Genomic DNA, 26,666 nt, shown 5'->3' on the forward strand with positions numbered 1-26,666 from the left:
CATGTTCGCACATGCCTGTAATCTCAGCTACTCTATTTAGGAGGCTGAGGCAGGAGAATTGCTTGAACTCAAGAATTTTACAAAAGTACCTGATTATGGGTTGTTTTAATTGTAAGCAAACCCAGTTTCATTTACCTCAAGCAAGTTTCTTCATCTCTTTTAGCTTCCATTTCTCATCTTCAAAGTAAGAGTGCTCACATCCACAGGGAGGGCTACTGTGAGAATGGAGTGAGATTTTGTATATGAAGTAGCAAAGACAGGGCCTGGTACTTAGTAGGTACATGATTAAGAGTTGGAACCATTTTTTAAATCTTTTGTCTTCTTATCACTTTTGCTGTTGTTCTGAAAGTCTCTGAGCTTTTTAAAATTGCCTTTTATTTTACTATTCTTCAGTTGCTTCACACTTCTCAACTCATGACAAGAACCTCCTGCCCCCATCTATTGGAATTAAAGCTTAGGAGCACCAGAGCATCCCAGAATTTGGCTTCCCTCAAGTGGTGAGACTCCTTGGGTTCTTTGTATGCTCTTTTCCTGCTCCTTTAGGTATCACATGGTAAAAACAAAACAAAACAAAACAAAACAAAACAAAACAAAACATAGTATTACCATTATTCATAAATAATGGTAATATAGATAATATGCTCTCTAACTTCAGAAAGATTTAGGATAGTTTTCTGGATTTGGTCATGCATGAAACAGGAATAACAATCTATTAGAAACCTGTGTGAAGTCTAACTGGGACTTGATATAGATTCATTTTGATTTTTCAAACTGAGGACTGCAAACTGAGGGCTGCAATCATTAATCAGTTCATTAAATTAATTGGAATAAGTATATTGCATGTAGAGAGAGTAGCAGTATTTTTTTGAAAATTTAGTTTTAATTAAATCCTATGGCCTATGTTGTAAGATTTTTTTTTTCTTTTTTAAGAGTTTAAAAGCCATTAGGCAACTAGCAGTAAACTTTTTCTGTCACTCATTATTTGTTAAATTTGGAAAAGTTCTTGGTTTATTGGACAAACCTTTCTTGGACATCTATTTTGCATCAGATATTTTTCTATATGAATGACATTTTTTCCTCTCTTCTCTAATAGTGACTTTTTGCAGTGTTCGGGTAGATACCTGTGTCAATTCCAAAGGCTTCTCATTCTTCACGGGGCCTCTGGTACAGGATTGAGAGGATTCCTATTACTACTAAACAGACTAGGTAGTAAAACAAAAAGATTCCTGAAGAGAGTGAATCTAAGTTCCCCTAGAGCCCCTAAGAATTACGTCAGCTTTAACCATTAATTGCCCGGGCTCTTATGCAGTACTGTTTTAAAGCGGTGTTTATCAGTATGTGATGGGCGGGGAAGAAGATAAAGAAACTGGTGGCTGGTGGGAAGCCATAGGTAAGTGCTGTCTGGGGACTTTCCTTTGAGAGTGGGATAATTTGCTGAGGGAAGGTTGGAGAACAGGGAGCTAGTACACAAAAGGCTGTTTCCGGCTCAAAAGTCCTTACCAAGCCTCTTTGAGATGAACTTTTTTGGGGGAAAATAACCAGTCCAAAAGAACTAGATACGGGTGTGTGTGCGAGGGGGCGGGGAGGGTTCCCACTTTCAGTATGAGTGTCATCGTTCACATGTGTGTCAGGATTTTGCAGCCTGGCAGGCCGGGCTAGAGGCTGCAGGGGACGCCTCCAAGTTCCCACCCGGGACATCCTGAACGGCAGCAGCCACAACAACAGGCTCTCCCCCAGACAAAGGGGCCGGCGGAGCAGACCGGGGCAGCCGCGCGCGCTGGAGCGCTGGGGGTCGGGGCCGAGGAGTGGCCACAGCTGACCCGGCGCGGGTCGCAGTCAGGGCGCCCGCAAAACCCGGCTCTGGGGAGCAGACCCCGCCCGGGCTGGCTTGGCGCCGGGCCTTCGGGCTTCCACGCAGTCTTTGACCCTCGGTCCTCGCTCGGCGGCCCCGCAGGCCCCGTCACTGTCACCGCTGCCCCGGCCGCCGCGCGTTCCTTTCTGGGCCGGCGGGCGCGGAGCGCGGCGCAGCGGGGCCGGCGGCATGGCTGTGTCCTGGAGGAGCTGGCTCGCCAACGAAGGGGTTAAACACCTCTGCCTGGTAGGATGGCGGGCTAGGCTCTCCTTGCGTTTTCTCTGTCCTGCCGCGTTATTGATTCATTCTCTGAGAGTGCATGGGTGGGAAGCTGGAAGTGGAAGTTTCGTCTTAATGCGAACATTCTCAACTAACAAAACTTTACGCTGGAGATAACAATGAATACCCCCCAACCCCCGCGTGCCTGTCCCCCAGATGCATGAGAATTTTTCTGACATTGACGGGAGAGCAAATGTGGAGGAAGAGAGGTCATTTTCAGTGAACTCATCTTTTCCTTTACCCTTTAAACACTTTTCTCCCTTTGTTCTTTTCCCAGATTACTTCTGTTTGCTTGGAATACGGTGATGTCACTAATTTCTTAATCTCATTTGGTATGGTAGGGAATAGCTATAAATCATTTAGGAGACCTATTTGGAACCCAAATGCTTAGTCTCAGGTGAAAGGGCTGGGTAAAGTCAGATTTGTTTTCCTCTGAGTGGTTTTCAGCTTGCTGGTTAATTGAAAATGCTTTCTGCAGTTACTGATTTTAGGTTTCATTGAAAGCTCTGTGTCCAGGGAATTTACCTGTGGTTTCTATTCATCAGGTAATGATTATTTTTCATTTTTGTTTTCTGTCCCTCACGTCTATTTGGTTTAGCTCATCTGGCTCTCCATGAATGTCCTGCTTTTCTGGAAAACCTTCTTGCTGTATAACCAAGGGCCAGAATATCACTACCTCCACCAGATGTTGGGGGTAAGTTGAACTTGGATGATTTGCTGGAATCGGTTTAACACTGGCAGACATTGCTACAGGTTTGGTCAGTTCCATTCCTTAAAGAAATGTGCGCTGTTCACTTTAGAAATATTTGCTGTTCTCTAAAGTGATCACATTTTCTTGATTTATCATTCATACTTGTACAAGTTAAAAAGATTGACTCTCCCAAGAACTGGAGGTAGTATCAGCTGAAGTGAAATGAATGAACCTGCCAGACGAGGTTATTGGTGCCTTAAAAAAGTTGCTACTTGGCCAGGCACGGCAGCTCACACCTGTAATCCCAGCACTTTGGGAGGCCAAGGTGAGTGGATCATGAGGTCAGGAGTTCGATGTCTCTACTAAAAGTACAAACATTAGCCAAGCGTGGTGGTGGGCGCCTGAAATCCCAGCTACTCAGGAGGCTGAGGCGGGGAATTTCTTGAACCCGCGAGGCAGAGGTATCAGTGAGCCGAAATCACGCCATTGCACGCTATCCTCGGCAGCAGAGCAAGACTCCGTCTCAAAAACGAAAGAAAAAAAGAAAGAAAAAAAAAGTTGCTACCTATTGCTGGTTTGCTAAGTACCCTGAAGGATCTGATTCACCAGGAGGACCAACCAATGACAAGCTTTTAGTTTACACTTTATCAGTGCTTTTAGCCTGCTCATGAGCTTATCCAGAGGACTTCTGCACTGTTTGCTGTTACTGACAACTCTCACAAAGTACTAGGGTTTTTCTTTCTGGGCAGTTCTCAGTGGTTGCCTTGGGTTAGTGGCTGATAATATCCCAGTGTTCTAGTATAGTATAAGAAAGACACTGGGCAAAACTTTTTTTTTCTGATTTATGTTAATATTCTTTTTTCTTTTCTATGATGTTTCTGATTTCATTCTTCCTTTCCATCCCCTTCTAATTTGACTGCTTAACAGAAGATAGTGTCACTTAGGGCATATTGCTTTGTACAAGGAGATTGCATTTTCTTTTCTTTTCTTTTTTCTTTCTTTCTTTTTTTTTTTTTTTTTTTGGAGACAGTCTTGCTGTGACACCCAGGCTAGAGTGCAATGGCGTGATCTCAGCTCACTGCAGCCTTTGATTGCTGGGTTCAAGCAATTCTGCCTCAGCCTCCCGAGTAGCTGGGACTACAGACCTACACCAGGACGCCTGGCTAATTTTTGTATTTTTAGTAGACATGGTGTTTCACCATGTTGGCCAGGCTGGTCTCCCATGAGGTCTGCTGACTTATCAAATGGGGTCCGATGACTTATCAAAGTGCAAGTAATATACCTAATTTAAAGTTTTTCAGTAATACATTAAAAAAAGGAAAAAGAAGCCAGTGGCATTGATTTTAATAATATATACCCAAGTAACCAGGCAATAAAAGAGACATCAGGATATGGATAGTCCTCTTGCTCCTCCTCTACTAAGCAGGAACTGTCAATGGATGGGAAGTTGTGGAACTATAAAAATTTTTGGTTTGGGAGGCTGAGGTGGAAGCATCACTTGAAGCCAGGAGTTTGAGACTAGCCTGAGCAATAAAGTGAGACCCCATCTCTACAGATATACACACACATACACACACACACACACACGTGTGTATGTATGTGTGTGTGTGTGTGTGTATATATATATATATATATATATATATATATATATATATATATATTAGCTGGGTGTGATGGCACAGTCATGTGTCTGCCGCTACTTGGAAGTCTGAGGCAGGAGGATTGCTTGAAGCCAGTAGTTTGGAGGCTACAGTGAGCTATGATTGGGCCACTGCACTCCAGCCTGGGTGACTCGGCTAGATCCTCCTTTTAAAATAAATAAACATTATTGGTATAGAACCATAAAAATCTCTGTGACTTCTGTCTCATCTGAGTTTTCTGAGGGTGGGAACCTTTGAGAATGAAGGTGAAAGTGTTTACTTCTCAGAACTAGAATATCCATTTTTATTTCTAGGTTACTGTTCTCAGATTAAAATTAAAGAGTAAAAAAGTTACATACGATTGACAGAAAAAATAAGATGTTAGTTGTTGGAAGATAAAATAACATTGGGATTAATATGTTTTGTTGGGGGTTCTCATCATGATTATCCTTCCCCAGACTGGTCTGATCCAGACTGGAGGCAACGTGGTCACGGCTGGTTTATTGTGCCTGAGTTAATGTGCTAATCAGACTGTGCACTTCCTCGCCATGTTCATTTGTCACATGTTGTGAGTTTTTTAATCTTAAAATTAGTTGAGGAAAAACAAATTTATTGAGAGAAGCTAAAACGAGCACTCAAACAAGTGAACAAACAAACCAAATAATAACCTGCTCCACTCTCCCGTAACAACCTTTAAAATAAAGGACTTCATTTGTTGCTTAAGATTAAGTCTGTTTTTATTTATTTATTTTCAAGGAATGGAAAGTGTAGTTGCTTGCACTTTATAGAAAGTAGTAGTAGGTTGTGTTCAACTCTCAGAAATGTAGTTTTCTATTTTTTGTTTTTTTAAATATTGGGGCAGTTTAATTCAAAACACTGTCTACAGGAGCTCTTGAATTCATGTTTACTTGTTTTGAATTGTGTTTTTCACATTTTAATTATTAAAGAATATCATATAATTCCCATAAATATTTTTACTTGAAAAGAGAATGATTTTATGATACCAGATTCATTGTGTCTTAGTTATATATGCATATAACTTGAGAAAGGAGAAAGAAGCCAGTGGCATTGATTTTAATAATATATAGCCAACTAACCAGGCAGTAAAAGAGACATCAGGTTATGAGTAGTCCCATATGGCTAGAGTTGCTCAGACACATCTTATGGTTCCAATTAAGGGGATTTTTTTTGATAAATGTTTCATATATATATATGTATATGTATATATATTTATAAATATATATATACACAACTCATGTGTGTGTATATATATGAACACACACACATATATATATATATATATATATACAACACAACTCAAAACAGATAACCATGAATTCAAGAGCTCCTGTAGACAGTGTTTTGATTTAAACTGCCCATTTTTATATGTACGTATTCATATAAAAATAAATATATCATTCATATATACATATATAAATATGTATTTTTTTCCCTCCAAACTATTCAATTTCAAACTAGTTATTTTCATGGTATCATGATGAGATTTTAATTTTAATTTTGCTTTTATTCACAAATATTGTTTTCGATCTGCTGTGTAATCCTGAACCTTTTTTTTTTTTTAACTTTTACTGAAGTACCTATGCTTTCTAGAAGAAAGTTATGAGCATTCAGATACTTTCTAGTGAAACAGCAGGATTATCTTTCTTTAGTCAATCATTATCAGTTAGAAACATTAACTAATTTACCTTCTCAAGAGTCCTGGAAGTTATATCATAACACTTTACAGACATCTGATGTCATGTGAATTCTTTAAGGTCAGAGACTAGAGTCTCTGGACAGATGGACCTAGGATTTTAAGTCAGTATTGGTTTCACAGCTGGTCTGGGCTGCTTTAATTCTGCTGAGAATGAATGTATCCCTCCTCTTAATTTCAGAAGAGATGTGGTCATTAACTCTTAATTGTACAGACTTTATAAAAGTCATTAGCTAGAGTTGCTCAGGCACATGTTATGGTTCCAATTCAGGTGACATTTTTAGTTAGTATTATTTAACATTCTGCTGTTTAGAAACAATTTCTTCCTGTTTATTGACAGGTGAAATGGGTTATATTTCTTGATGAAATTATATTATATTCTTCATCTATTTCCAATAGATAGCGATTCACAGAATTTTAGACTTGGAAGGGAACTTTGGCATCTTTACTTAGATAACTTTTCATTTTCCAAAATAGAAAAATGAGATTGAAGTGATTTGTTCACTGTCACCTACTGAATTAGTGGCTTGGCCACTATTTAGTCTATTCTCCTCGTTAGTCCAATATTAACCTGCTGTAATGAACAACTGTATGAACATATGCAAGAATATTTAAAACCCCACACTGTATGGATTACTAGCCTTACGTTTTAGGTGAAATGATACTTTAAAATGTCTAGCAATTTAAGAAGTTAAATTAAGAAGTTAAGGAAAATGATTAATTTACCCTCAAGAAAAAATATATTTTTAGTGTTATACTTGTTTGAGACTATTTCACAATATTTATCAGAATTCTAAGGCTCAATGTTTAACCCATTTGTTAGATAGCTAAATGTCAACTGTGTAATTCTCTTTCATCAGTATCATTCCAAACTGCATAGAATTGGAAGTTAGAATGAATGACAGATAGTCAAATCTTCATTTTTTATGAATGATATTATTAATATCAATAACAGATTATACTCAGTGAGAGCTGGCTAATGCTAGACATTAGTCTAAGAGCTTTGAACTGATTAATTCTCTCATCCATATGATGGAGGGCATGCTTTCAAGTTTTTGCTTTATAGCTGAGAAATTGAATTAGAGGGGTTCTATAACTTGCTAGTGAGGGACAGAGACAGGACTCTAGCCTAAAGATCCTGTTTCCAGAACTTGTATGCTTGTTTTATAAACTTTTAATTGACAAATGCAAATTGTATTTATTGTGTACCACGTGATATTTTGAAATACGTGTATATTGTGGAATGGCTAAGTTGAGCTAATTACCATGTATATTACCTTACATACTAATCATTTTTTGTGATAAAAATACACAATCTACTCTCTTAGCAATTTTCAAGAGTATAACATATTGTAATAAACTATAGTCACCATGTTGTGTAATAGATCTCCTGAACTTATTCTATCTGAAATTTTATATCCTTTGACTAACATCTACCCAACCACCACCTACCTCCACCAACTACCATTCTACTCTCTACTTCTGTGAATTCAGTTAGATTCTTTTCCAGATTCCACATGTAAGTAAAGTCATGTAAGTAAAATCATCTAGTCTTTCTGTGCCTAGCTTATTTTACTTTACTTGATGTCCATCAGGTTCATTCATGTTGTCACAAATGACAGGATTTCTTTCTTTTTTGTAAAGCTGAGTAGTATCCCATTGTGTATATATACCATGTTTTCTTTATCTATGTGTCTGTTGACCAAATTTGTGTTGTGAGCCATTGTGCTCTGTAATCTCTTTGCAACATTAATATTAGGTTGAACTATATAGAATTGCCATTTTGATAGATCAAAAACAGTCAAATATCAGCCATTTTATATGGTTCAACTTAATAGCAACTGTTACCATTTATTGATTATATATGATGTGTCAGAAACAGTTCTTGGCCCCTTGCTTTTGTAATCCCATTTAATCCTTATATTTAATTGAATCCTTGTAACAATTGTAGAAGATAGGAATTATTGCTTTTTATAGAATTGAGAAACTTAGATTAGCAACTATTTGCTTTTGATAGAATTGCGAAACTGAGATTCTGAGTGGTTAGGTAACTTTCTTGAGTAGTTAGGTTACATAGCTAACTAATAGAGAAGCCCAGGTTGAGCCCACATCTGTCTGAAACTGAAGACCGTGCTCTCAACCACTCTGTTCTCCTGGTGAGGTGCTGAAACATTGTTAGAACCTGGAATTCTGTAGTCTTATCTAAGGTCCTTATACATTTTGCCATGGTGGCTCTGAATATATTGTTTGTATGTGTTTCCCTCTGCATGTTAGTGTATTTTTGCATTCGTTAAGAAGTACTCGATCAGAAGTAAAGGTAAGAATATATGTATTATTCTTATATATGAGGTGCACTTGTTTAACTTATATATGAGGTGAACTTTGTTAGTTTTCTAGGGCAGCCATAACAAAGTACCACAGACTTTCCTTTAAACCACAGGTTTAAACAGTTTCTTCCTGTTTATTGACAGGTTATATGAGTTATATTTCTTTGATAAAATTATATTATAATTTCCTTTAAACCACAGGTTTAAAGGAAAGAAATTTCTTCACAGTTCTGGAAGCTAGAAGTCCAAGATGAAGGTGTTGGCAGGGTTGGTTTCTTCTGAGGACCTTTCTCCTTGGCTTATAATTGGCTCTTTTGTTTCAGTGTCTTTACATGGCCTTCCTTCTGTGTGTCTGTGTCTTAATCTCTTCTTATAAGGACACCAGTCATATTGGATTAGGGCCTATCCCAATGACCTCATTTAACCTTCATTACCCCTTTAAAGATTGTGTTCAAATACAGTCACATTGTGAGGTAAGTTCAATTTGGTACATCTACCAACTTTGTCAGTCTTCCTTTGGAAGCTAAGCATGCATTCTGAGAAATTAATTTGAGGTTAATGTAGTTTTTTTCTCCTTAATTGTAGAAGTCCAGCTGAGCAGTAGCATTCTAGAATGACATAGCACAAGGGCCCTTCCTAGGCCCTTTTAAGAAGGTGTTGCAATATTCCTCCTCAGAGGTTTGTAGTGCATTATTCTTATCTCCACCCTACAACTATTTTAAACATGCACTTACACAAACCTTTATTCCCTCCATGACCCCAAAGAAGAAAATCAGATAAATTCGCACCTAGGAGGAGCAGTGTCAGTATTTTATTTTGATTTTATAGATCTTGGCATCAAGAGTATGATTTCAGGGAAATGACTCCCAGAAAAGGAATTAGTGAACACTGAGTAACTACATTACCTTACAAACTGTTGAGGCCAATAATAGTCGTAGTCGTTGTAGTTCTAGTTCTAGTCATAGTTGTGTATACTTTCTCCTGGGCAACACTCAGCCTGGAGGGACAGAAGCCTGTAGAGCTGTGGCCTGCTCTAGTCCATTTATTCCATTTGATAGAAAAATTCATATAATTAAATGCTTTATTTATGCTCAGTGCAAAGCTGAATGTGGATTGTAGGTCTTCTAACTCCTGATCAGTGTTTCTTCATGTCCATCATGCTAAGCATTGTATTTATCATAAAACTGATTTTCAAATCGTCTTGGTAATTCTGGAGACAAAAATAATTACAATTTCTTACTGAAAAGGTCATGGGCTTTGGAGCTACATGGATATGAGTTTGAATTGTGGTTAAGCATTTCTGTCCCTTTGTGATTTTTACATACTTCTCTCAGCCTAGGTGTAAACTCTACTCATAAAATAGGGCTTACACCGTACTCTTCAGTTAGATGTAAGGATAACATGAGAAAATGCAGGTGAAATGCTTAACACTTGGTACATAGGCACTCAGTGAATTGGTAACTGTTACTACAAATATTGAATAATGGTAATTAGTATTACTGGCATCAATACTATGACTAGTACCAAATGGTAATATCATATTTTTTATATATGCATATATGTGTGTGTGTATATGTATGTTAAAAAGAATTCAGAGGCATAAAGATAGAAGGGATTTGCTGAGCATACAGATGCTGAGCATGTGAGATGACATCTAGGACAGAGATTTACCCTTTGTTCTATTATTTCAGGGCTCACGGGTGCTTAATAAATGGATGTTTGATGATGAGGTTGCATGTCTGCTGGTCAGTTGGAACATGTTACCTTCAGTCCTTTAGTTGACCTCTGGCTGCCTCCCTGATCCTCTAGAGAGAGAGAGAGGCTATTTGCTGCTATTTGTTATTGGCACAAAGTTTGTGGCAGTTTGGCTATGATTGTTGGGTGGAATTTTAGTTTGAGTGGAATGCATTTCATTCAATAAAACATTATGCAACACTTTTTATTAATTTTCATTGAATCTTGGAGTTTTCAAAAGATAAATTAGATAAACTGCCTATCTCAGATTATTGTAAATTTTAAAGGAAATTAAGATAAATAATAATAATAACTTAGAGCTAGCTTTCATTGCAGTCTTTTCATGGGCCTGACATTGTGCCAAGTTCCTGACATGTTCTTTGCTACAGTCTCCACTATTCTACAAGGTAGGTTCTATTCTTAAGAGAAAGCTAAAGAATGTAATTTGTAAGCAATTTTCTCATTGATTATAAGTACCTAACATGAAATCTATTACATAATAGGAGATCTAAAAATATCAGTCGTCTTCTTTCCTCCCTCTTCTTTTATCCTTCACAGCCTCATACAATAATTCACCTTACTGTTTTATACCCGAGGAAAACATGATAGAAATATTCTCCTTGTCTCAGAATATTGTGTTGAGCATGATAACTAATAGGTAAGAAAGTAGTTTGAAGAATTAAATTCCATGGGTGTGAAAGATTGTTGTTAGGTACTGTTTCTGTCTCCTATCATTTCACAAAGGTTTTTTTTTTTTTTTTTTTTTTTTTTTTTTTTTTTTTTTTTTAGTTGTACTTTAAGTTCTGGGGTACATGTGCAGATCTTGCAGGATTGTTGCATAGGTACACACATGCCATGGTGGTTTGCTGCCTCCGCCCCCATCACCTACATCAGGCATTTCTCCCAATGTTATCACTCCTCAACCTCCCCACCCTCTCTGCTGTACCTCCCCTAGCTCCCCAGCCCCCAACAGACCCCAGTGTGTGATGTTCCCTTCCCTGTACCCATGTGTTCTTGTGTTCAACACCTGCCTATGAGTGCGAACATGCGGTGTTTCGTTTTCTGTTCTTGTGTCAGTTTGCTAAGATTGATGGTTTCTAGATTCATCCATGTCCCTAGGACATGAGCTCATCTTTTTTTATGGCTGCATAGTATTCCACGGTGTATATGTGACACATTTTCTTTGTCCACTCTATCATTGATAGGCATTTGGATTGGTTCCAGGTCTTTGCTATCATAAACAGTGCCACAATGAACATACGTGTGTATGTGTCTTTATAAAAGATTGATTTATAGTTCTTTGGGTATATACCCAGTAATGGGATTGCTGGGTCAAGTGGAATTTCTATTTGTAGATCCTTGAGGCATGGCCACACTGTCTTCCACAATGGCTGAACTAATGTACACTCCCACCAACAGTGTGAAAGTGTTCCTGTTTCTCCACATCCTCTTTAGCATCTGTTATCTCCAGATTTTTTAACGATCGCCATTCTAACTGGAGGGAAACAGTATCTCAATGTGGTTTTGATTTGCATTTCACAAAGATTTTAAGGCTTCAGCCATGGTTCTATGACATTGTTCCCCTGGACTTCATTAAGGAAAGTTTTAAGAAAGGAATGAGATGTTTGTCTTTATGCCAAAAAAATCGCAGTCAACCCTTAACATGCAATATGATTTACATTTGCAGTGTTGATTGTTGAAGTGGGATCATGAAGGTCTGTGATGTTGTAAATAATAGTAAAACAAGTGTATATAATGACAGCAAAGATTTGAACTGGGCAAGTCCAGTTACATGCATATTGTTTTCAACCAAACGTGGATTTGCAGGATATGAAACCCACATATACTAAGGACCTACTTTTCCTAGAGGATAGTTCCATGGGGCCCACTGGGACACTTGAATATGCACATTGAATATTTTGAATATCTTGGTACATGCTGGGATCCTGGAACCAGCCCCATGCATATGCCAAGGGACAATTGAAAGAACAAATTACATAGGTAGGGAGTAAGTCTATGTGATTGCTAGACGCATATCCTAGGGATGTTCAACTTTGTGATATAATAAAACTCAAGCAATGTGATAAAAAGTTAGTGTCTAGTGAAAAGTAGCTTATTTTCAGTTCTAATAATGAGACTAACGAAAAAGTAAGTAAAGGAAAGAAGAAGTTTGTTCATTCAGTAGAAATTGTGTTCATCTTTAGAAATTGGAAAGTTGAATATGACAATGGTTCTTCCATTTCCATGGATATGGGAATCCATGAAAGGACTGTTCAAGGTCTCCAGACACATATCAAGACTTTCAGAGGTCTGATAAATTTTAAGGGAAGAAGATATGAGTGATTTAACTGAAGCAAAACAATTTTATATAGCTGAGGTGTTTTTTTTTTTTTCTGATGGAGGCATTTTAACAACAGGGTATAATTAAGAAAATATTATATGGAATGCCTTTATGACTATATCTCTTTATGATCGGATTTTTGAATACCTGATTTCAAATTGCAAATAATCTCATTTAATGTGATCATACAAAGCTCAGGTCTGGTCTGGGGATTTGGAGTGGCAGTGATCCAAAGAAGTTTCTTTTATCCCCATGCTATACTTATGATTCTCTTTGTGAGCTTCTTTCTACCCCAATATGCCTTCCTTTATGTGCTTTTCCTTTAACAACTTGTCCTGAATAAAATCCCTGCTACTCCACCTTATATGAAAGCATGGGTTTCAAGGAGGGTGAGGATGGATCTCATAAGGTGAGAAAGTTGTAGAACAAGAAAATAACCACCTATTGAGAATACTTAGGAGGTAGGATGAGAGTAATTTTATTTCTGGCTAATTTTTCTTTGGCCACATTTTCCTTTTTTTTTTTTTTTTAAACAAAACAAAACAAAACAAAACAAAACAAAACAGGGATCTCATTATATTGATCAGGCTGCAGTACAGTGGCTATTCACAGGCATGATCATAGTTCACTGTAGCCTTAAACCCATTGGATCAAGTGATTATTCTCCAGAGTTGGAGATTGGCTTGGACTGTGTAGAAACTATCACTGAACTAACTGTTTTACTATTTTGATTTTGTACATTTTAAAAACATTTAAGAGTGAAAGAATGAGTCAAATGTAAATCTTGGAAGAGTTTAGTCTTAGACTTGTAATGGGTTTAAATCTTGAATGTGTCATGCTTGGAGAAATAAATTTTGTTCAGTGTACAAATTTTAGATATATGAAAGTTAATTTGTTAAAGTTCTTTGTGATCATCATTCTGATTCTTGTTAAAATCAAGTGTTTTCGGTCACCTTTTCCTGAGCACGTAATGTCTATCAGCTCAAATAGCAACTATGGTAACATCTGTGAAAAGTTGCGAATATCAATGGGAGTGGCATGATATCATGAAAAGAACATGAATTTCTGGAAAATTTATTTAAGTTGAAATCTCAGCTTCACCTCCTAACAAATATATGTTTAAGTGAATTATTAAAACTTTGAAATCCTCAATTTCCTCAGTTTTCAACTGAGATTTGCATTATTAATTGAACGATATGAGCATTTCAATATAGAAACATTTTGACTCACAAAAACAACAATTTAGTTTAACCTGTGTTTAGTTTAACATCCTAATATTATCACCTATAGGATTGTTGGCAGGGGTGAGGGGGAAAGAGGAGCAGGGAAAGAGAGGAAAAGATTAACCAAGCTGAGGAAGAAATGAGTGTAAGGCCCTCAAAAAGTGTTAATTTCCTTCATCCTAATGGCAAGTTACAGTAGACAAATTTATGACAATGCTAAGACTTGTTTCTTTCAGAAAACATCTTTGGAGTTAAGACTGTTTTGAAGTTGAAATCTATTTAAAAACATTTGTTAATGATTATAAAATGATTATAAAATTTCCAACAGCTAAGAGAAAATACCTTCTAGTTTAGAGCAAAGCATGCATTTTGAAGTTATATTAAAAAATATTTTTCCAAAGACAGTATGTATTATTTTCTTAATTAGAATTTTAAAAAATGTTTAAGCTCACAATTAGTTGCCTGTCAGTTGGCTTAGGTTTCCACATTTTAGCTCCCAGTTTCTTGACCTTTTTAAACCTTCTGTCAAGCAGCTTATAAATTGAGATACATATGAAAAGGACCATTTTATAGGACAGTAACAGTGAATTCTTTCCATAAAAACAAAAAGATTTTTAAAACTTTTTTTGATATAAAATGCAGGATATTTAATTATACATATATCTAAGTTTATAACACACTATCCTCATGGGTCTGTGCAAGGCTCCCTTTTGCTTTCTTCGTCTTTCATTCATTTATTCATTCATCCATTTAATCATTCTCCATTATCCAATCCCAGTCTCCCAGGGGCCCCCAATTCCCAAGTCACAGACAGAGACCAGTTCCTGGCCTGTTAGGAGCCAGGCCACACAGCAGGAGGTGAGCAGCTCACAGGGAAGCAAAGCTTTACCTGTATTTACAGCAGCTCCCCATCGCTTGTATTACCACCTGAACTCCACCTCCTGTCAGATCAGCAGTGGCATTTGATTCTTTTAGGAGAGTGAATCTTATTTTGAACTGCACATGTGAGGGATCTAGGTTGCAAGCTCCTTATGAGAATCTAATGCCTGATGATCTGTCACCGTTTCCCATTACCCCACCCCCACCCCCATGGGACCATTTAGTTCTAGGAAAACAAGCTCAGGGTTCTCACTGATTCCACATTATGGTGAGTTGTGAAATTATTTCATTATATATTAAAATGTAATAATAATAGAAGTGAAGTGCACAATAAATGTAATGCACCTGAATCATCCCGAAACCACCACTGCCCCCCTCTGCCCATCTGTGGAAAAATTGTCTTTCCTAAAATCAGTTCCTGGTGCCGGAAAGGTTGGGACCACTGCATTCTCTTCCTTACAACAGCAGTCTTTCTAATGGGGAGCTAAATGATGTTCATAATTTTTTTTTTTGGTGTTTTATGTATATGTATCTTCTAATTCACAAAAATGGTATTGGATCATAGGACTTACTTCGTTTCTGAATTTTTCTCATCTGGTATTATATTTTTGAAGTCTATTTACATGGCTATCTGCTTCTTTTGTTTCTTGCTTCCAAATGCTACATGGTATTCCATAGTTTGCATCTACCACCTTTTATTTATCCATTCTTCTAAGCATGTAAACTCAGAATACCTCTAATTTGCTGCTGCTTCAAATAGAATCATCATGAATATAAAGAATACTATTGTAATATAAATATTATATGGCAGTTTATTGGTTTTGTCTACTCGATTTTCTTTAAAAAAGGAGCACAAATAAGTTTTTTTTTTTTTTAAACTATTTCTTTAGTTACTTGTTACAGCAGTTGAGTTTAGTTAGAGTAAGATAAATAAGAAATTAATATCAACATGTGGAACAAGTTTACAAATATTATTTTTTTTTTTTTTTTGAGACGGAGTTTCGCTCTTGTTACCCAGACTGGAGTGCAATGGCGCGATCTCGGCTCACCGCAACCTCCGCCTCCTGGGCTCAGGCAATTCTCCTGCCTCAGCCTCCTGAGTAGCTCATATTACAGGCATGTGCCACCATGCCCAGCTACTTTTTTGTATTTTTAATAGAGACGGGGTTTCACCATGTTGACCAGGATGGTCTCGATCTCTTGACCTCGTGATTCACCCGCCTCGGCCTCCCAAAGTGCTGGGATTACAGGCTTGAGCCACCGCGCCCGGCCGTATATTAAGATATTTGATTGTAATAACTAGTTTTCAGTGAGAAAAACCAAAGTATATTGTGTGACATAAAGAATGAATGTAGTCAGTATTTTAAGTATGATTTAATTTCTGTATATCTTTCTTATGAACTGCAAATAATAGCAACAATTTAAATAACAAGATGCCATATATATAATAGACACACACACACACACACACACACACACACACATATGTATGTATATGTAGTTACAGTAAAAAACAATAAGCCTAACAAGTATAACACTTCCTTGGGAGTACTAGGCAGTGGAATAAAAAATATAAGAAAGAACATTAAAAGGATAGGTGTAAATAGTAGAATGGATTTTCTTGAAAAATAAGTAAACAAAAAAGTGGAAAACAACTCAACGTAACTTTATGGAAAAGCCTAACTTTTCTATACTGCAAAGTACAGTATAGTAGATAGCTTGTACCAACCCTAATGAGCAATCGTTGGTTAGGAAGGTTGTGAGACGGAATATGAGTGGAAGTGTTTTGTTTTGTACATGGCAGGTTATTAGGATTTTCTTTATTAAAATTTTAATATACATTAAAATACTTTTTTCCAAAATTGTTTGTTAAATGTCTAAACAGTGCCTAAGAAATACCAGCCATAAGAAATATAGAAATACGGTACGACCAGGGAACACAGTTTGGATAATATTTAATGTTTGGGGCCAGTTGATTAGTAGTGGTGTTAAAGGGTCAGTAACTTTTGTCACGTACGCCCTCCCAGTGCCTCAATAGTTCTTCTTTACATTACCTGGTGCCCCTGTTGTTTCTTAGATTGCTACAGTATAATATCAATTATTGTAATTTATTCTCTTCCCTGTTCCTGTTCTATCCTGTCTTGTATGGTCTCATCCTGTTCTATCCACCTATCCTGTTGAATCCTGCGCTTTGCATTAATATGTTCTTATTTATCAAAAGTCTAGAAGAAAAGGGATCAAAGGCTTAATGCCCTTCTTCTGAAAGATTCCGTCCCAAGCCATTAAATATTTTCAAGGTAATTTTTTAAAGTTTATCACACATTTTCCAGTATGAACATAATGCAGACCATTAGGGAAAAAAATGAAAAATGCACAAAAGCAGAAATGGAAAATTTTTAAATATTATCACTATTTGAAGTTAATCTTGTTCTTCAAATTTTATTTTTAAGACTTGCCCTACTTTATTTTCTTAAGAAAAATATTTTTTCTTATAGCTTTTTAATATTTACTAATTGTTTTTATATATATTATAGAAAATAGAGGAAATGAAAAAAATGTTATATATATCATCACACACGCATAACCACCATTAACATTTTGGTGCATTTCCTCTGTACAAGTTTTTTTTATTTTTTTAAGTAGCAATATGATAATTCAGAATCAACAGTTTAGTTTCCTACTTTAAAATGTAGTGTATCACATTAGATTTATCTCTGTTATCACAAACTTGTTGTTAAGCATTTGTTGGTTTTTTTAAATATTCCACTGAATAAACAAAACACAAAACTTAAACATTTCCATATTTCTGGAAATGCGATTGGCTTCTGTTATTTCACTGACCTGGAAAATGCAGTGAGAAACGTCATTGTACAGAACGCCCCCCTCTGTTTTCATATGTCCTTTGGATATGTTATTAGATTTTTCAAAGTATATTAACACATTTAATTTCTTTTATTCCGACTTTGTACTGCCTAATTATCCATTGAATTCTTGGTACTTAAATACTAAAATATATTAAATTTCAAAAGAAATAATGGATTTTGTATATTAAGCACTGATAATACAATAGACAAAATTAGAAACTTCCTTCCACATCTTAGAATTAACCACCTTTATCTATTTCATTTATGTTTATGTCTATATATCAATGCTTGTATATGTAAATACACATATTTATGTGTGCATATTATTAATTCAGTAATACAGGATGGATATTACTATTTCATTCCCATGTGTGAGGCTGACTTATTTTATCTTTAATGTCTACATAGTACATTATAATGCCATAATGTGCACCATAATTTATTTTGCATTTCTCGATCGTTGGATAACTTTAATTCCTTTTTTTGGTATTGCAGATCATAGGGCAGTGAATATCCTTGTACAATTAGAAAAGCGTTTCTGTATGCCATTTGACTTTTTGAAGAAATTCCAAGATGTGATGCATTGGTCACACTCAATATTAGCTTTTAAAGAAAAAAAGATTAAATTTGAATTACATGTTCCGTTTTATTACAAACCTTTGTCTTTGTAAAAATGTGGCACTGGTGTTGTAAAACTTTTATTTGTAACTTTTGGAAACTATACAATGATTGTCAGTTGGAGAAAAGAGGACTATAAATATATCATCTTACTTTTGATCTAATTGATTAGATTGGTGCAAAGTAACTGGTTTTTGCCATGGAAAGTAAAAACTGCAATTAATTTTGCACCAACCTAAATATTATTTTCCCTACAACTGAACTAGTGTGGTTTACCACCTGTTGGCCCATTAAACTTTGTGAAGAGTTTATCAGAAGAATCTTAAAATGTATATATCAGGAAATTTAAGAAAATAGTTTTTATCAAACTGTCCATTCATTTGGTCCATATTAACTGAGTACCCACTGCGTTAGGCATTTTGGCTTTCTTTGCATACAGAATTCTTTCTCTTCAAATTGATAGCTTATTTTGGAGGCAGTGTTTTATTTTTTTCCCAAAGGAAAGACTGGAAGAGTGTCGACTTCATTTAAAAGTTGAAAGTCATAGTTAAAAGACATGCCGAGTTAGCTAAGATTGCTAGTGGTTTGAGGACAGAGATAGAATTTAAAGACAATTTTGTAGATTCAATTAGTAAGAGTTAATAAGAAATAGGATTGAGTTCAGGAGGAGTAAAATAGACGATATGTTTAAGTAGGATATGCTTAGGAGACATGAGAGAAAAATCGTTATATTGAATATCCTACATTCACTATATGAGTTTTAATGTATATCATTATGGATAGTCTGATTAAAATTCTAATCAGTGAGGAGGTATCATTGCTATTTCTGTTTTCCCTTAATTTTTTTTGTTTGTTCAGGCCACTAGTAGATCTGTTTTGGCTTCTAATTTTCAGAGGAATGTTGAAAAATTAAAAATGGTTTAAAGATAAAGAGGAATGAGACAACATTTTGGAATGATTGTTTTTGATGAGGAGTAGCAGAGAGGTAACCAAACACTCGGTAACTGTGATCAGATGTGCTGGACCCGTGATGTAAGAGAGACAAGGCCTCTTACAGCTGTCCAGTCAACTGCGCTCTGCCAAACACATTCAGCTTCCCCATGCCTTCTCTGCACAGATAATTTCTGTAGAAGGAGGAAGATGTAAGAGTGGTATAAAATCAAATGCTCTGTAACTTTGAAACCTTGTTGTTGGGCATTAGAAAGGTGTGTAGAATAAGGGATGGGCCTAAATATTGATAGGAACTTAATAGATGAACTAAAAAATTTTTTCCACTTCAGTAATGTTTTTCAGCCAGAGGTCAAACCATTTTCACTTGGTACATTTCTGTAAGGAAAAGTGACGGCAGTGTTTACTATCGTTTCAATTCTTCAATTCTAGGTTCTGGAGACACGTGGCCTTGGTAGAGGTCACAGGTAATTGTGATAAAAATTTCATAACCTTTTTCACCTGGCAAACTGTTCACTAGACAATATTGTCCTTAGAAACCCCTGGAAGTGTTAATACGCAATTCTGAATCCCATTTCTGTTGAACTTTAACTTTGCCAGACAGACACGGAGTCTAGAAGTGAGTGTTTTCTGCCCTCTGTGCTTTTGGCACAGGAAAGGCAAGGTAGACAAAATGGTGACAAAAATATCATGTTATAACGTTGCTTTCTTCTCTCTAATAGCTATGTGTCCTTCTGACTTAATAGCTTGTCTAGGGAAAAGCCACATTCCCACTGAAAATGGAAGAATGCCATTTTTAGAAAGGGTAGATCAAAACATGAGGACATATAACCGATAGAAAAGATTTTGATTTAAGCTTAAGGAAATCTGGATATAAAGTCAGAATGAACTATAGATTTTTAGTAGTCCCTTTAGTTTTATGAAAAAAATATTTCACCATATTTTTCTTTAGAATTGATACTGTCTTTTGGAGACAGTATTAAGAAAAAGCAGATTATAGATGAGAAGATAGGTCAACTTGAGTCAAAAATTACATCATAGTTAAAAATCTCCAGGGAAGCTAGTTGACAGAAATGAGCTGGGATCATTTGGAATGAACTGTAGTTTATTATGGCATTAAGATACCTACATGAGCTTTTGGTTAAACCCAAGAGCACTGAATTGGTAGTTTCTTTTCAGAAATTTTTTAAAAGAAATGATTACTTCAATTATTGTTAACCGTTTACTGGTTACCCATGACATGTTCTTCATCACTGTTTTCACATGAAACCTTATCAAAATAGTTAGATAATAAAGACCAGGTGCAGTGGCTCATGCCTGTAAACCCAGCACTTAGGGAGGCCAAGGTGGGCAGATCACTTGAGGCCAGCAGTTCAATGTCAGCCTCACCAACTGATGAAACCCTGTCTCTACTAAAAATTCAAGAAATTAGCAGAGTGTGGTGGTATGCACCTGTAATCTCAGTTACTCAGGAAGCTGAGACAGGAGAATAGCTTGAACCCAGGAATCAGAGGTTGCACTGAGCCAAGATGGCACCACTGCACTCCAGTCTGGTTGACAGAGACTCCGTCTCAAAAAAATAAACCAAAAACCAAAAACCAAAGAAATAAACAAACAAAAAAAACCCAAAACAAGCAAAAAAAATTAGGTGATAAGCTTTGTAAGTAGCCCTTCACTGAATATGTCAGTTTTATTCTTAAGTGCAGTCTTGCTCCCGTGGAATGTCTACCATATTCTAAATTTACATCCCTATTATAATTTGTTAATGATATTAACTAAACATTTGAATTAGGACTATAATTTTGACTTATATGCCTGGGAAAAATAATTTTTTTCTGATTTTCTGCCATAGACCCTTTTGATTACTACATAGGCAATAAAAATATGCTTACCATAGCCTTGGAAAATTGTACAGCCTACTTCATGGGGTTTCTCTTTTTATTCATGTATCTGTCTCATGACTACTTTTCTTTGACTTTCATTGCTCAGAACATATTTTCCCCAAAGAGTACTTATTAGAAACAATTTTATTTATTAATAACCATGCATTTTTGAGGTCCTCAAAGGTAAGAGGAAGTTTGGGCTTTGCCCCTTCCCGTGCAGCCCCTTGCTGGCTTTATGTGGCAAACAAGGAGATGAATAGGTAAACCATTACAATGGAAAGAATTAAGTGCTCTAGGAGAGATACTGTGAAGGCAAAAGGAAACACTGAGAAAGATGCTCCAGTTTTGTCAAATTATATATAAAAGAGAAATTTGGAGAGTTGTGAATGAGGGGAGAAAGAGGGATATGGGCCCTAGCAAGGCCTTACAGAGAAAGTGACACTGGGCCCACTTTCTTCACTTTCTTCTGCAACGGAAAGATAATAGAGTTCATCTGGTAGTTACCATGGGGTTTGGAAGAGGTACAATGCCGCCACAGATAGAAGGAATAGCAGCAGTCTGAGCTGTGGATCTGTAGTGTCAACTGAGATAGGTAGTAAGAATTTGGGTCAGCTCATCTTCATTATTCATCTGCGAGCTAAACTGAGGCATTTAATATGAAAGGATATGTGGTCTAAGGGTATCATCAGTTGGGCCTGTTTACAGACTTGTAATATAATTTGGGACCCAAAAAGGAGATGGGACTAGATCGTCTATGCAGTCTCATACAAAAGCTATAGTGGCTTTGAAAATTTTCTTTAACTGGGTGCTGTTCTAGAGGAAATCTCAGCCTCTGAACTGTGGGGGAGAGTGAAGGGTGGAGGCAGAGCTGCTGAGCCTGAGCAACAGGGTGGAAAGAGTATGTCCTGAGTTCTGACTCCAGATCTGAACTAGATTTCCTGGGTAGTCACTTTTGGTATTCTCTTTTTCTAAAATAAGGGCATTGAAGGATTATCTCTTAGCCTCATTCATTCATCCATTCATCGAACATATATTTACTGAACATATGCTGGTTGCATAGAACTTTCTTTGAATTCTTTAGTTGTAGGTGAGTGAAATAAAGCTCCCTTTATATAGCTATAATGGGAATATCACCTTCCAAAGCTGTGGCTGGAAAGGCAACCTGGAGATTTGCAGGAAGCCATGCCGTAAGTGCATTTAAATTCTGAAACTAGTTTAAGCTTCTGGATGGCCAGGAGCACCAGGATGATGGTAATAACTTCTGTTGACTTATTATATGTCAGAGACTGCATTACATACTATATATGTGACTTAACACATCCAGTAACCCTCTGGGGTAGGTATATTATTATCTTTTTTTTTTTTTCATTTTGCAGGTGAGGAAAATGAGACAGGTAAGGTAACATAGTTACCTAAGACCACAGAGCTAGTAAAGGGGCTTTAAATTCAGCTCTGTCTGACATCAAGTTGTCTTCTAAAACAGTGATTGATAATCCTGGCTGTATGTCCTCAGAACCCCACTTGACACCTAAGGAATCAGAACTTCAGAAAGTGCAGTAGTAGAAAACCATTTATTTTAAAATAGCCTATCAGGTAATAACTATGTACAGTCTAACTTGAGAAGCCTTTGTGAAGATTTACATAAAAGGAGAGGAAAATTTGTTAATTTGTTGATTGGGTAACAGTATAAGTAACTGATGTCTGAATTTGCAGCTCTGTTCTGGGGAGTGAGGTGTTGTTAGAGAATTGGCACAGATCATGGAGAGGAGACCTGGGTTCCCATTCTTATATCTTTACAAACTAGCAGTGTAAACAGGCAAAAAGAAGGTTGACCTTGTAAGGCGCCATGAAAGAACTATATAGATTTTTGATTCTAAAGCACAAAATAATTAGGCTTTATATAGGCATCCTTTGGTTTGATTAAAATTTTCCTTCGGATAGAAGAGTTCATAAATTGACCTTAATGAACACGAATTTACATATTTTTAGAGAAACACAAATACAAAATCAGAATTTTAAAATATTTTGTACCCTTTAAGTTTCTTATTTTTATTTTTATTTTCCCAATTGTTGACTCACCAAGACGCACCTAAACAAATGACCAATTATTCAAACTAACTTCTCTGACCTTTTCAAATCCCTTTAAAAATAGATTAGTGTAGATATCTACATGTAGAATATCACCTTATGTTCCCTTAATTTGTTGAGAAAATTCCCAAGTGAGAGCAAAATGTTTATTTGAAAGTTAATTTACCAAAACAGGTAGTTTGCGAGTCCCCTCTAGAGTCAGCTACATCATAGGATTTGGTACATTTTAATAGTTTTGCCAAGAACTTGGATGAAGATGTGAAAAAAATATAAATGTAAAGTTTTCTGGCCTTGTGTGGTGGCTCACTCCTGTGATACTAGCCCTTTGGGAGGCTGAGGCTGGAGGCCAGGAGTTTGAGACCAGCCTAGGCAAAATAGCCAGACAAAAATATTAAAGAAATTAGCCATATATGGTAGTATGTACCTGTAGTCCCAGCTACTCTGGAGGCTGAGGTGGAAGAATCATCAGAGCCCAGGAGATCCAGGCTGCAGTTAGCTGTGATTACCCCACTGGACTCCAGCCTGAGGGACAGAATGAGACCCTGCCTCTAAAAATAAATAAGTAAATGACAGTCAAATAAAATTTCCAGCAGAGACAAAGATGAGAGGGAAAAATGAAAGAATATAGGACTCACAACCAATATGATGAATGGGTTAATTCTTGCATTTATGTACCTTCTCTTACCCATCCCCATTTTTTTCTTTTGGGTGTAACATAAAGAGATCATTGTTTAATAGGAAATGCATGTGAAGAAAACCTATATGTTGCAAACTCAAGATGACCCCTTATGTGACATGATTTCCCTAAATAACAGTCTTAAAAGGAGCAGATAGCATCCATAGTCACAGAGATGGTAGTCTTCAGCACTGCTCTGGACAATGAGTTTTTGTTAAGAATGTGCTGCATATTGGTACATAAAGATGATGAATGAGTCTTAAAATTATGTGAAGAATTGTAAAGGCAACTAATTATATTTAGCATGGAATAAGCAAGCTTGGGTTAGGAAATTATACTACTTTTATCTTCAGGTTTTGAGTGTCTGTCTTTGGAAAATTATTATGCAGAATAGCTCTATGGGTAGAAGTTAAAGAGACACAGATTTCATCTTAGTGTAAGAAAACAATAGAACAGTGGAACATCCTGTTGTCTCTGGAGGAATTCAAACAGTGTAGGTTACCTTTGGTTGGAGACTGGCAGAGAAGGGGTATAAAGAGTGGGTGGGAAGTAGGATATGAGCTAGGCCTTTTCAGTTTTTTTCAGAATTATATGTTTTAGTATTTAGCAAAATAAATTTACTGATAAGTAAAATATTTAGTCAAAATGGAATCCCTACTGTATATAACTCACATGTAACTAACTTGAAATGTAGTCCTTGTCTCTAACAGAATTTTACTGGTGTGATGATTAACTATACAATGTAATTGCCAAAATTACTTCCTTACAATCTGTTGTCCACATTTCCTTGAGAATAATCATTACCGAATACTAATCTCTTCATGCCACTTCCTGGCTTAAAACACAGTCATTTTGTGCTATGGACTGAATATTTGTGTCCCCCCAAAATTCATATGTTGAAATCCTAACCATTAAGATAATAGTATTAGGAGGTGGAGGCTTTGGGTGATTTTGTGATTAGGTCATGAAGGTGAAGCCCTCATGACTGGGATTAGTGCCCTTATAAAAGAGGCTTCAGAGGGCTAGTTAGCCACCAAGTAAGGATACCAGCAGAAGGCATTGTCTATGAGGAAGTAGGCCCTAACCAGACACTGAATCTGCCTTGATCTTGAACTTTTAGCCTGCAGAATGGTGAGAAATAAATGTTTGTTGTTTTTAAGCCACTCAGTTTATGGTATTTTCTTACAGCATACAGAGCAGACTCAGGGAGACACTGCACTGATTTTAAGATAAAGACACATTCTTAATGTAACATACAAAGTCCAGCAAGTTCTGCCTTTACCAGCTTCTCCAGCTTTATGTTGTATCACCCCCCATTTCCAAGCCAACCATATTGGCCTACTATTTATTTATTATCTATACACCGTGTTTCCATTTGCTACACTTCACTTTTCATGCTGCTTTTTTTCCTGCATGGATGTCCTCCTTATTTCTAGCTGACTTCTAGTTTTATTCTTCAGCTCTCAGTTTACTTTTTACTTTCCATTAATCAGGGAAGGCTTACTGAGCTTCCCATTTAGACCTGATTTCCTGTTACACACATTCATACTGTTTCTCATTTGTCACTGTTATAAATTATATTTGCCTATCAAGTTATTCGATTAATGTATTTCCCCTTCTAAAACATAAGCAGCCTAAGGGGAAGGGAATTTTATGTTTTTACTTCACTGTTGAACTCCCGGGGCACCATAATATGTGCCTATCACAATAAGTATGTGTTCAATTGATAATATAAGTGGAACAGTGGAACAGATAGTACTTACTTTAAAAATACGGAATAGAGTGTTTAGTGAAAGGTTGTGATACAGTGACCCTATGGCAATAAGTTAATTCTGTATACTGCCTGATTTTTTTAGACTGTTTTTACTTTTCACAAAAGCTCTAACAGCTAGGATTATGTTATGTTTTATAGGTAGAAAATTGTGTCCCTCTCAATTAACTATTTCAAGATTAATATTTATTAAGTAGAGTATTTAAGATAAGAAACTGTGAGATTTTAAAAAAATAACCATATACTTGGTATACTTAGATATTGTGCTCTTCAATAACTTGCTTTAAATGACAATTAAAATATATTTTTCTATAGGATTGTCTTGGTTCAGGCTAGTGTAACTAAATACCATAGAGTAGGCAGCTTAAAACAACAACTTTTTTGTGTGTGTGCTTGGAAAGTACAATACTACAGTGCCAGTAGATTCAGGGTCTGATGAGGGCCCTCTTCCTTGTTTACAGGTGGCTGCATTTTTGCTGTATCTTAACCTGGTGAGAGAAGTAGACAGGGTATTCTGGTGTCTTCCTCTTCTTATAAAGGCACTAACCCTATCATGGGGACTCCATTCTCCTGAGTTCAACTACATCTAATTTTGTATCAAAGGCTGTAACTCCAAATACCATCACATTGGGGACTAGGGCTTCAACAAATGAATTTTGGAGAGAAGTGGCATTGAGTTCATCACAAAGACTAAACTATGTTCTTTTATATGTATCATTTAAAATCTATTTGTAATTTTAAAAATTACATATGGAATCCTCAGTTAATTATGTATCTTAGACCGCTTGACAGGTGGGACTTGAAACTTGAAAATAACACTTCCATCTAGAAACAACTGACCTTATTAAATTTAAGAAACTCTGGAGTAGCTGGAAAGGGTAAAACAAATCATTCATATGGGATGGACTGGGCACATAAAGCAGTCATTTTAAAAAAATAAATAATTGAAGTAATTGATGCTTATGAAACTCATGGATTAATAACAATCAAACAGTATACCTATTAGAATATTGTCCATGTAATAACTAGATAAAAATGTTTTCTTATAATCTTGACACTTAAAAATGGGTCCATCTTCATTTTCGTCACACAACTGCTTCTGAATGAGAAGGTTTTATACTCTGAGAAGCTAGTAAAA

The 26,666-nt window shown here is 36.3% G+C and overlaps 1 protein-coding gene across 3 annotated transcripts in view; it reads left to right on the forward strand.

The window, feature by feature from the left end:
- The first annotated feature begins 1,327 nt into the window (after positions 1-1,327).
- NOX4 (NADPH oxidase 4) overlaps positions 1,328-26,666 on the forward strand; it is a 152,569-nt gene continuing 127,230 nt past the window's right edge. Inside the window, exons 1-2 of one of the 3 annotated variants that reach the window (XM_074400356.1) lie at positions 1,328-1,390; positions 2,730-2,825. In XM_074400356.1, coding sequence (XP_074256457.1) covers positions 2,745-2,825 — 81 coding nt within the window. In that variant the 5' untranslated portion in view covers positions 1,328-1,390; positions 2,730-2,744. Of the gene's footprint in view, positions 1,391-1,584; positions 2,099-2,729; positions 2,826-26,666 lie in introns of those variants that run through there. The other 2 variants (XM_003935083.4, XM_010345653.3) reach the window with 2 other exon arrangements.

Source organism: Saimiri boliviensis, chromosome 6 (genome assembly GCF_048565385.1).
Source record: "Saimiri boliviensis isolate mSaiBol1 chromosome 6, mSaiBol1.pri, whole genome shotgun sequence".
Classification (NCBI taxonomy): domain Eukaryota; kingdom Metazoa; phylum Chordata; class Mammalia; order Primates; family Cebidae; genus Saimiri; species Saimiri boliviensis.